Source organism: Saccopteryx leptura, chromosome 11 (assembly GCF_036850995.1).
Source record: "Saccopteryx leptura isolate mSacLep1 chromosome 11, mSacLep1_pri_phased_curated, whole genome shotgun sequence".
NCBI lineage: Eukaryota > Metazoa > Chordata > Mammalia > Chiroptera > Emballonuridae > Saccopteryx > Saccopteryx leptura.
The window spans coordinates 22,862,965-22,874,406 of NC_089513.1; the positions used below are offsets into that span (position 1 = coordinate 22,862,965).

The following is an 11,442-nucleotide window of genomic DNA, read 5'->3' on the forward strand; positions in this document are numbered from 1 at the left end:
CTCCTGCGCCTTTTCCTCTCAAGTTGTTTCCTCCTCCACGTCATGGGAAGACAGCCTCCTAGCGTAACAGCCTCCATGGAAGGGAAGAGAGTGTCTCCCAGAGGAAGATCCTGACTGGCCAGGCGGGGACTCTCAGCACCACCGAAACCACATGATAGGCACTCCCAGGGTGGACTGGTCCTGACCACGTGAGCCGGGAAGGTGGTCGGGAGCAGTGAGTCCCAGATGCCCACCAGAGCCCAGCTGCCCTTGCCAGGGCACTCCCCCACAGCACCACGTGCCCTGCAGTTTTTGCCTCAAGACAGACACAATTCAGCAGCTGCTCACGTGACGTGGTATTGGCTCCTCGCAGTATATTCTGGATTGCTTGTCCATCTCCCTCTGAGATGCCATGCCCAGGGCACAGGCAAGATGTCAAGGATCACCTCTTCCCCTCTCCTGTCCTGCCACTTGAATCATATTCAGGCCTCCTGAGCTCAGGGTGGCCCCTTTATGCTGATGACTCTCATGGTAGCTTCCCTTTCTCCACTGGGCTTGTCCTGTGGGTCTGCTGGCCCCATGGTGAGCCTTACACTGCCCCCTGCTGGGCTGGGCTCACGGCTCCTACCTGCCCCTGTTCTTTTAGGTCCCTGACCCTCCTCTGTCTCCTCTCTTTCTTCCCAGCAACCTGTCAACAAAGTTGAGAATCATGTATCCACGCTTTATTAAGCCACTGATGAATTGGAAAAGAGGGCAAAGTGGAAATATGTTGATTGAAACTTCCTCTCGAAAGGTCATGGATGTGACTAGCGACACGTGTTTCAATCTACCTAGCATGATAGTGGGTACTAGGTGATAGGGACGAGAGAAAATACGTAATAGGTAAAGCGAACCAGGAGTGCTGGGGGGAATCGGGTTGCAATTTCAATCATGGTGGTTAGGATAGACACCAGTGAAGTGGTAACATTTGAGTAAGAAATAGAAGCAGGTGAAGCAATGAGCCAAACCAATACAGGTGGTGGGAGGGGGAGGGGAAGTACTGAAGGCAGAGAGAACAATCCGTGTGGGGCGCTGAGTCGGACGTGAGCCCTGGTGCTCCAGGAGGGAGAAAGTTCTAAGAAACGAGGTAGGTCGCAGGGAGCCAGGCATTTCCTCTGGCCACATGGTGCTTTGGCCCTTTGTCGCAGAGCGGCCACACTCTGACCTGTTGGGATGGTCAGTGCGTGTGTCTAGGGCTAAAGATTGAGTTCAAGGTCACCCAGAGTCTAGCCCAGCCCTGACACTTGGCACCCACTTAACAAACGTTGGATGAATGAAGGCAGCCGGGCTGGAGGGAGGTAAAGGGGAGGACGCTGAGACAAGACGGCGAGTGGGACTGCTTGCTAGAGAGAGTTGAAGCTCTCCGAGGGTCTTGCCTGTCTGAGGCCTTCCAGTCCCTTTCTGTGGCTGGGCCCCCCTCGCCTCCCCGTTCTTTTCATATGATTTTACTTTGCATCTCAGGGGCTCATCCAGCCCTGACAGCCAGGCCCCAGCATCTCTCAAAAGGCTGTCTTCTGGAGGTAGCAGCGGCTGTTGCTTCACTCCCAGCAGCTACCATGTTCCCCAAGCAAAGAGGCTGCTACTATAAATAAAATGGGAATGTCATTCTAGCCCCCAAATCAGGTTCTATTTATAGTGCCTCAGTCGTGGCCATTTTAACCTGTCTCCCCCCTCCTACCTCAGGCTTGATCTAAGAGCAAACGTAGGACCTGGACAGAGCAGCCACTAAACTCTGGCCCTGAGGGTGGTTGCTGCTTCCCCTCCACTGACCCTCTCCCACCTTCTCCCCTGCAGCCTACGAGATCGTCATAGAAACAGGCAACGGAGGCGAAACCAGGGAGAACGTCTGGCTCATCCTGGAGGGCAGGAAGAACCGATCCAAAGAGTTTCTCGTGGAAAATTCTGGAAGACAGCGGGTCTTTAGGAAGTAGGCAAAGGGTGTCCAGAGGGGAATGGGGGTGGGCAGGGTGGGTAAGAGAGGGACCCCAAGGATCACCCCTCACCCCCGCAAGGGCCATAAGTATGTTAAGGGGCTTACACTGCAAGTGCTTATTGATACCTGCCGTGTACTGACCTCATGTGAGTGCTAGGGTTGAAACAGGAGGTTTATAAAAGGGAAAGCTAGAAACAAACTGTCATTTAAAGGGAACCCACCATCAGAGACTAGAATATACTTATCCAACCACTAAAAAGAAAGGATAATTATGTAACATAAATGAAATGCTAATTATCACTACAACAGGGGATCATGGTATAATATATAACAAATTAATAATGTGTCATACACCTTAAATTTACACAATGTTATATATCGAATATATTTCAATTTTTAAAATGTTAATGGGAAATTATGGTAACATTAATTAAGTAATTAAAGATCTCACTATGCAGCAAGACCCAGAATCACTACAGAGGTTTTTTTATCCCATATCCACGAAGATAAGAACTCACAGTCCAGTTCAAAAGGAGGACATCTGCACATAAAAATGTAAAACAATCATATAAGACAGCGTAGAATTAAGTTCTAGTTAGAAGGAGGAAGGGAAAAGAGAGATTCTTTACAGGAAAATAAAAATTGGGTCTCCTATAATGGGGCCTCTGCTCACCACTCCCAGCTGGCAGGCACACCCTGGAGAATCTCACCTCCTCCCCTGCAACGCTCAGATGCCCACGTCATTTCCCCACGCTCTCCAAAATTGTTTAAATAAAGTGTCTCCCTCCCATAACCCACTATGCCTTTTATTTAAACTGCCTCAACGTCAGGATGAAGTCTGACCTCCTTCCACCGGCACTTACAGTCCACCAGAGACTGCTGCCCCCTCTTCCTCCTCCCACATTTCCCTGGCTGAACCCAACCTCCAGCCAAGCCAGCACTCTGCGCAGAAATGTCTGCACCTCTCCATCCCACTGTTCTCATCCCCTGGCTTTGCCAAGTTGGGTTCCTTTCAGAGGACTCTTCCCTTCCTCTCTCATCCCACTACCTCCTTTGTCCAAAGCCCCGGGCCCAGGGCAGCACGCACCTCTCAGCTCCGTGCACTGTTACCATCCACTGGTGCTGGGTGGGACCAGGCAGTAGGCAGGGCTTTTTAATGGTTGTGATTGTCTTCTTCCAAAACTAGTGTGAACCTGTTGAGGAGTAGAGGCCTCACATCAGCCCTTGCTTGCCATTCCATCCCTGTTCCTCAGACCAGAGCCTGAAATACAGTTAGGTGCTCAGTAAATGCTTACTTCCATTGATGGGCATGCATAGTTCTCACTGGCCGCATCTTTATGTCCTGCAGGGGGACTACAGACACATTTGAGTTTGACAGCGTCTACTTGGGGGACATTGCTGCCATCTGCGTGGGCCACCTTGCCAGGGAGGACCGGTTCATCCCCAAGAGAGAGCTGGTCTGGCACATCAAGACTGTCACCATCACCGAGATGGAGTACAGCAACGTGTATGTATGTGCCGCCCCCCTGCTCCCCCGGCAGGCAGCTGGGGCTGGACCGTCCAGACTGCACAGCGCAGGGAGGCGTCCCCTTTGAGGCCGCGGTCAACTCATTTGGGAAGGTTTTGAGGCAGGAAGGGGAGAGGCAGGTGTGCTTGTTCTGGAGCTATCGGAACCATAGGTCTCCCCCAGGGGCAGAGGACGAGACCACATGATTTTAGGTGCTCCAGCCTTTTATTCCAGGGACACTTTGGAAGAATGCTGAGCGAGACAGTGCCAGAGAGCAGAGACTTTCCTTCTCCTCCCTTCTCATCACTGTTTAATGATAAAGATAGACCACTTTGAAGCCTGCTGCTCCCACAGTCATAGCAAAAGGCTGCCATCCAGGGAGCAGTATAGGGACCAGAGACAGCTGGGGTAATGTCGTGGCCCGCCTGCCTCTGAGGACCCGAGATAAGGGATTTCCATTTCCCCCACCAGGCCTTTCTGGGGACTCAGGCCTTTTTGGAGATTAAGGGTCTTAGTTACCCGGGTGACAGTCCACAGTCATCAGTTGGTCTAATTAAAACCACTTGGTAACCTTCCTGGAGGCCAGAAGGAGCCTGAGGCTCTGGACGGCAGGAGAGACCCCGGAACCAGGAGAGGAGGAAGGGGAAGCTGAGGGTGCGGCTTGCCCAGGGCGGGTGGGCCTGAGGAGTGAGAGCTCGTGCTGGGGCACCCCCAAACCTGCTGCTGGCCCCTCGCGTCCCTTTGTGCAGACCTTTGGGGCTGGCCCTGCCCATGGCCATACCTTTCGTGATAAGCACACCAGACAGAAGCGGCAGCTGGTGCAGACCCAGGCAGACCCCTCAGCTGCCAGCTTCTCAAGGCAATGTCTGTCCATGTTCAGCCTGTGGCCCGCAGGCCCCTGGAATTGGCCCCCTCTGACCAAGCTTCCCCTTTGGGAACTGGGCAGGGAAGGGTTCTGGAATTGGCCCCCTCTGACCAAGCTTCCCCTTTGGGAACTGGGCAGGGAAGGGTTCTGGAATTGGCCCCCTCTGACCAAGCTTCCCCTTTGGGAACTGGGCAGGGAAGGGTTCTGACTTCTTCTGCACTTCAGACTGGGCGGCTCAGCCAACTGACAATTTTTCTCAGTCTGGAACCTAGACATCCGAGGCCAGGGTGCCAGCATGGCTTAGGTCTGGCAAGGCCTCTCTCCCTAACTTTCTGTGTCCTCCTTGGCAGAGAGAGGGAAAGAGAGAGAGAGAAAGAGAGAGAGAGAGAGAGGCACTCTGATGCCTTTCTCTGCTTTTCAGGGCACTAGTCCCTCTTGGTGTCCCTACCTTCATGACCTCAGCTAAGGCTAATTATCTTCCAAAGACCTCATCTTCAAATATCATCACATTGCAGGTTAGGGCTTCACCATGTGGGTTTGAGGGGACACAATTCAGTCTATAGCAGCTTCCCTCTTGGGGTGCAATGGTATGTGTTGCTCTTTTAGAGAAGGACAGTTGGGGTCTAATAAATCCTGTAGGAGTCCCTGGGCACGCCTGGAGAGCAGGGACACGGAGGGCCCAGACGAGTCCCTGGCTCACTCAGCAAGCCAAAGCCAGGTCACAGCTCCTGCTGCAATGGGTTACTGCCTTCCAGGCACAGGGAACATGGCTGCTGACACGGCTCCTTTGCAAACCCCCAGAATAAGCAAAAGCAAAACAAAATACTGCTAGACAATACAATAATAAAATAAAATAGCCATCGCTTGAGTTAGCTTTAAATGGACAATGTTGGCTATAAGCGAGAGACGACAGCCAAAGAGTTGAGCACCACCGGCACCTTCTGGTCTCAGGAGGATGAAGCGGGAGTGCCAGCCCCCTCCACGCGCTCCGCATCCCGCAGTCCAGGGGCCGAGTCACAGGGTTTTCATCCAGTGGGAAGCAGCTGCCCCGCCCAGTGAAGCCTCTTTTCCTTCATCCTCAAGAGCGTGGCCTTCTGTCAGTTTGTCCTCAGACTGAATGGGGAGGAAGGACTATCCTCAGGGCAGGCTCTGCCCAGGGGGCAGGGGCACAGGGGTCCAAAGCCCTGGAGCTGGAGCTGCTGTGGGTCAGCTGTGTGGTCTCGGGCGATAACCCATCCCCTCTCTGTCCCTCCGTTTCTCCTTCTGGGAGGAAAGCTAGCTTCTCTCTAGAGCCTGGAGGTAGGGGAAGGGTGTCGGGGTGCCAGGCTGGAGGCCTCAGAAGCCCTACTCCAGCTAGACCCGCCCCCTGTGCAGGCCTCAGACCTGTGATTTCTGGCGGAAGACAACCTTTCTCCCCCGGAAATATCACCTCCAACCAGGACGGGGACTGGGCAGGCATGTTTAATCATTGTGACAATCGACATGTTCTAGCACACACTCCATTCTGCCATTGTAAAAACCACTACATAGCCTTGTATGTGTGTCCACGGCTCCTTCCCAACCACCACGTTAACCATAATATTTGGCTTTCCATGAATTTCAAGTGAATTTAATCTCAAGCTCTTATGAAGACAGTAATCTCAAAGTTTCATCTTCCAACCTTTGCCAGATCTGACTCCTCGTTGGCAACACGCTCCACTTTTCCGACTCGCTCTCTGTCACTGATGAGGTCAGGATTTTGGTGGTGGGAGAACACACAACAAGGCTTGTGTTTCTTTTCTGAAGAACAAAAACAACTTCATTGTTCTACCTCAATATCGTATACAATACAAATCATTTAAAAAATTCAAATAATACAAAGTGGGTACAGAAGTAAGTGAAGATTCCCTACAGTAGGGACTTAGCCAGGGCGGCCACCCTGAGTGTTTCCTGACCCCATTCTCTCCAGCATTTTTCTAACATCTCACACACACACACTGTTCACAGGTATATGGTTTTATAGTCTACGTGTTTTTTCATGTATTCAATTTCTCTTGCGTCCGTTATTCTCTGCTTTTTACTTTACTCTTCCTGATGACCTTCCCCCTCTTTCCGGTGGGAACAGCCTGGCGTGTGTCCTTACACAGCTAGTCCTCACTACACAAAGCCCCGAGGTCCCATGATTGGGTGATCTTGTAATTATGTCTATTAGAAAACATTTTCTTATGGCTCCGCCAGGGAATATTTTTCAGCCATTAAAAATGATGAATTAAATATGTCCCATATGACTTGGAGCAAGTCCCAGGAAGGACTGTTGAGTGAGAAGAGTGAGATATGGAGAAAACACGTATTGTGCGATGCCGTTTTTGTAAAGAGAACACTGGCATTCCGCGCGTGTGGGTGTCAGTGGGTCTGTGCAGGGTTGGGGGAAATGGAGAGGAATTTGGTAAGGTTCGCTTGCAGTCGTGACAGGTTATCTGAGGTGACCGTGGGACACTGAAGTGGAAGTGAGGGAGAAAAAAGGAGCTAACACCAGGCAAAAAAGGAAAAGGAGTGAATTTAGAAAAACACGCACGTGATCATAATTTCTGCATTGATATAGACTTATTATGCATGTTGGTGAGCATATGCATAAAGAAATAAATTTTAAAAGAATATTTAAACAAAGAATGCAAATGTATCCCCTCCTAAGAAAGTGTGCTTTGTAACAACAACCCAGGTTTATCAAGATATATCCCAGGAAGACAGAACTCCGAACCTGCGAAGTGTCTTGAAATAGACGGCTCTTCAGCGGCCAGGAAGGCTGGCCCTGGGCCCAGCTCTGGGTCACCTTGAACAGTGACTTCTCTTCTCCAAGTCTTAATTTCCCCTTCTGTGAAATGAGAGGATGATGCCTGCAATTCAGGGCTGTTGTGGGAGTTAATGAGATGCAAGAATGCAAAGCCCTGGTATTTAGGAAGTTTGCAGAAAACCAAGTCATTTTGCTGTTCTTGATTTTCATCTAAAAATGGGTTTGATTTTCCACCACTGGGAAGACCCTTTCGCGGCTGCATTCCCAGAGTCATTAGCCAGTGCCAGAACTGTTCATTCCCAAAGCTGTTAAAAGCAGCAATTTGGAATGGGAAGAAACCATAGCAGTTCAGTCTAAACACCTAGCATTGCCGATGGGAATATCAGGACCCTGGTAGGGAATGGGACTTGCCCAGGGTCACACGGTAGCAGGGCTAAAGCAGACTCCAGGATCCCTTACACCGTGTGTGGTGTTTTTCTGCCGTGCCCTCTGACTCTCTCCTTGGTAATTATTGCACTTACTGACAAAATTGGGGAGATGTGGGGTTGGGGTGGTGTTAGGGAGTGGACTCTGGTCCAAGACCATTTCTCTTGACCCTGACCTTGCTTCAGTTTGTGGTAGCCGACTTTCTCTTAATCCTTGCACTCTGCAATCCATGAGTGTGTGTATGTGCGCGTGCGTACACACACACACACACACACACACACACACACACACACACACACACACACACACAGTTCAACTCAGCCAAGTGTGAGAGATTTTGGAGCACACATTCCATAGCCACGTTTCCACTTGGCTTTGCCTGGGATTGTCACTCTGAATCTCACAGCTGCCTCTGCAAGTGACAACATCAGGTAAAAATAGTCATCAGTCCCTTTGCAAGAGTGAGGGGATAATCATGGCTGTGTGAAGTGAGCTTAGAGCAGAAAGGCAGGTGTGAGATCGTAAAGGTCATAAGGTAAAACAGATCATAAAGGTAAACACCGGAAGGAGGGTCAAGATCACACAGGGTCTTGCAGGCCTTTGTAAGGTGGTGAGGTTTTTGTAACCTGGGAAGCCAGTGGGCAGTTCTGAGCAGAGGAATGGTATTCTTGGGCTTACATCTCCATGCGGTCACTGGGCTGCTGTATAGAGAACTGACCACAGGGAACAAGAAGTAGGGAGACTGGTTGGGAGGCTGATATGTTCCAGGTGGCAGATAACGGTGACTTGGACCAAGGGGCAGCAGGGCAGAGAGCGAGACACTGCCTATTCTTCCAGGTGAGCTGGCTCTGTGTCTATTTTAAAGAGTAGCTCATTGGAATTGGCTGGTGGATCAGACATGGAGTGTGAGGCGAAAAATAAAAGGAGAATCAAAAAAAGAAAAAGACAGCTGGAAGAATGGAGATGCCACTCTGTGAATGTTAAGATGAACAAGACTTAATCCTCACGTTTTAATGCAGACATTTCTAGCCCTACTGTTCTGTCACCTGGGAAGGAACCATTTACGATGGCCAGGGTTCCTGGGGGAGGGTACAAGCCTCGGCTGGTGTCCACTGAGCTTCCCCACCCCCATCCCCAGGTACTTTTTTAACTGTGACACCCTCATCCCCCTCAAGAGAAAGAGGAAGTACTTCAAGGTATTTGAAGTCACCAAGGTGACCGAGAGCTTCGCCAGCAAGATCCAGAGCCTGGTTCCAGTCAAGTACGAGGTCATCGTGACAACGGGCCAGGAGCCAGGGGCCGGCACCGATGCCAACGTGTTTGTGACCATCTATGGGTCCAACGGGGACACGGGCAAGCGGGAGTTGAAGCAGAAAATGCGTAACCTCTTCGAGCGGGGCAGCACGGACCACTTCTTCCTGGAGACGCTGGATCTGGGCGAACTGCGTAAGGTCCGCCTAGAACATGACAGCAGCGGCTACTTCTCAGGCTGGCTGGTGGACAAGCTGGAGGTGACCAACACCAGCACGGGGGTGGCCACCATCTTCAGCTGTGGCCGGTGGCTGGACAAGAAGCGGGGAGACGGGCTCACCTGGAGAGACCTCTTCCCTGCTGTCTGAGGGGCTGGTGGCCCTTCCTCCCACCCTCTCACCTGGCTGCTCCCAACCACACCTTCCTGCCCCCCAACCTGGCTTCCAGCAGTCTTTCCTAGAAGCTTCCTGGAGCTGGCACTATGGACCAGAACTTCATGGTCCTCCGGAGGCCACTCTGGGTGACCACTAGAAGGGTCCTGCCCCTCCCCAGTCTCCTGGACCTACAGGAATCAGCCAGCATGGGTCATAATCCATGGCTGCACGGAAATAACTGTCTGCATTTTCTCTTCCAATAACAGCAGTGACCAGGCGGAGACTCGCTGCCGGTGTGGGTGGGAGACGGGCCTTCACCAGGAGGTAGAAGTGGGGAAGAAGAGGCCATCAGGGTGGTGTATTTTAAGCAAAAACTAAACACTATTCCCCCCCCCCCAAAGCTGAGCTAATTAAATTATTACCAACTACACCCCACAAAGTACTCATCTTGGCATCTATCTGCTCACTAAAAATGCACCCTTTCCCCCAGTTTCAATAAATCCAGAGCAAACAGAAAAAAAATCACGAGGAAGTATTTTTACCAAGGAGATTTATGAGCCTGCAGAAAGGTACAAGATTTGTTCCATCGCTTCCCAGAGAACGCCCTGCCAAGTGCCTGCTTGTTGCCCCAGCCTGTGATTAACACAGCGGAGACCCGAGAAGGCGATGGGGGGCGGGGCCTGGGACAGCCTGGTAGCTGCTGCCTTCAGGCTGGGAGGGGAGGAGGGGGTCTCAGGGTTATTTAGCACCTACTGCCTGTGACTCTTTGTGGGCAAGGTGGACTGAGAGCTGCCCTCAGGGGGTCGTGACCTTGATGAAGAGGAGAACTGCACATTCATGTGCACATGCACCCCCCTCACCCTACCTTCCCCCACCCCCATACTCCCTGATTGGCAGTCACAGAGGGGTTGGACATTGCACAGCAAGAGGGCAGTAGAACTGAGCGCCCCAATCCTGATTTTCCTGCAGTTGGGGGGGGGCCTGAGCAATAAAGGCTTATTAGGCGAAGGTCTTCTTACAGGAGGGCACCTCAGGAAGCATTTCGTCCACGCTGCTCTGTCTCCTGTGCCCGCCAGCCCATACAGGTGTAAATTCAAGGCTTCATAGCTCTGAGGCAAGTTTTGGGAAGTCTAGGAGACTCCTGGAGAGCTGCCAAGGTTGAAAGCACAGGCTGGGCAGGCAGGCTTCCTGGGTATGAGTCCCAGCTGACATCTCACCCTCCGGGAGAGCCTGGGCATATTATTTCACCTCGGTTTTCTCATCTGGGAAATGGGGAGTATGATAGTGCCCACCTAGTAGGTTATGATGAGGGCTAAGTGAGTGAATATGCGAACAGTTTTAATTCAGCCCTTGTATTCAGAGTATGCCCGTCATGTCAATCAGGACTCAAGGGGGCTGTGCTGTCCTGCGGGGAGGTCATCACGAAACGGCTTTATTGGATCTTTTTCAGTGGACTGGTTCTTCCTCTGTCCCTGGATGAAAATTTAGACAAGCCTCACAATTCTTCTGGACTCTCTCAGGTCCTAAAGCATCCAACAACCACTTTCAGTCACAAAGTTCATCACAATTCTGTCATTTAAATGTCTGATTCCAATATAAATTCCAAAATGTCACACTTAGAGCCGAGTTCCCTGCGTGCTATGGTGGCCAGTGTCTCCCTCTCTGGACTGGGGTGTGTGGGCCCTTCCTCTCACTTCACTTGTGTAGGTTCTTCCTCAGTCCCTTCCCCCTCCACTCTGTCTTGTTTCAGATCTGAGACACCCCCCCCAGCTGTCTCCCCGAGTTCCCAGGACTGGGAACAAGTTGCCCGCAGCTCCGTGCCCAGCACCTTACCCTGCAGCTGGGATGTACACCGCCCTCTCTGCTGTGCTCTGCAGGGGTGTTCCCTCTGCGTGGGGCCCCCTTGCCCCCATCGCCCTTTCATCTACCATGCTATGAGGCCCCCTAGTCCAGACTCCCCGCTGCCTGGTGGGCCCAGAGCGGGCCTCCTGCTCACTGATCATTCCACAGGGACAAAGCTGGGCTCGAACTAGACTGTCTGATGCCCTCACACCCCGTGGAGGAGGCTCGGGCGAGAGGTGCCTGGTGAGTGAGAGGAGATAGGCAGGGGCCTGGGGTCTCGGTGAATTCAACCTGTCAGGTGCCATCCCCACAGCCCTCTCCTTAGGGCGAGGCACTACCTTCCCCACAGGGCAAGTGATATTGTTCAGGGGCCTACAGTCCTCCTTTCTCCGCCCAGGCTGTGCGGAGGCTGTAGGCGCAGGTGGGGCAGAACCAGTTCAAGGTCACTGGGAGAAG

At 51.9% G+C, this 11,442-nt stretch overlaps 1 protein-coding gene across 2 annotated transcripts in view; it reads left to right on the forward strand.

The window, feature by feature from the left end:
• Window positions 1–9,138, forward strand: part of LOXHD1 (lipoxygenase homology PLAT domains 1) — a 140,928-nt gene extending 131,790 nt beyond the window's left edge. For both annotated transcript variants that reach the window (XM_066352890.1, XM_066352891.1), the window contains 3 exons: window positions 1,813–1,945; window positions 3,300–3,458; window positions 8,658–9,138. In XM_066352890.1, the coding sequence (XP_066208987.1) occupies window positions 1,813–1,945; window positions 3,300–3,458; window positions 8,658–9,138 (773 nt within the window). The remainder of the gene's footprint in view (window positions 1–1,812; window positions 1,946–3,299; window positions 3,459–8,657) is intronic.
• Window positions 9,139–11,442: the final 2,304 nt, after the last annotated feature.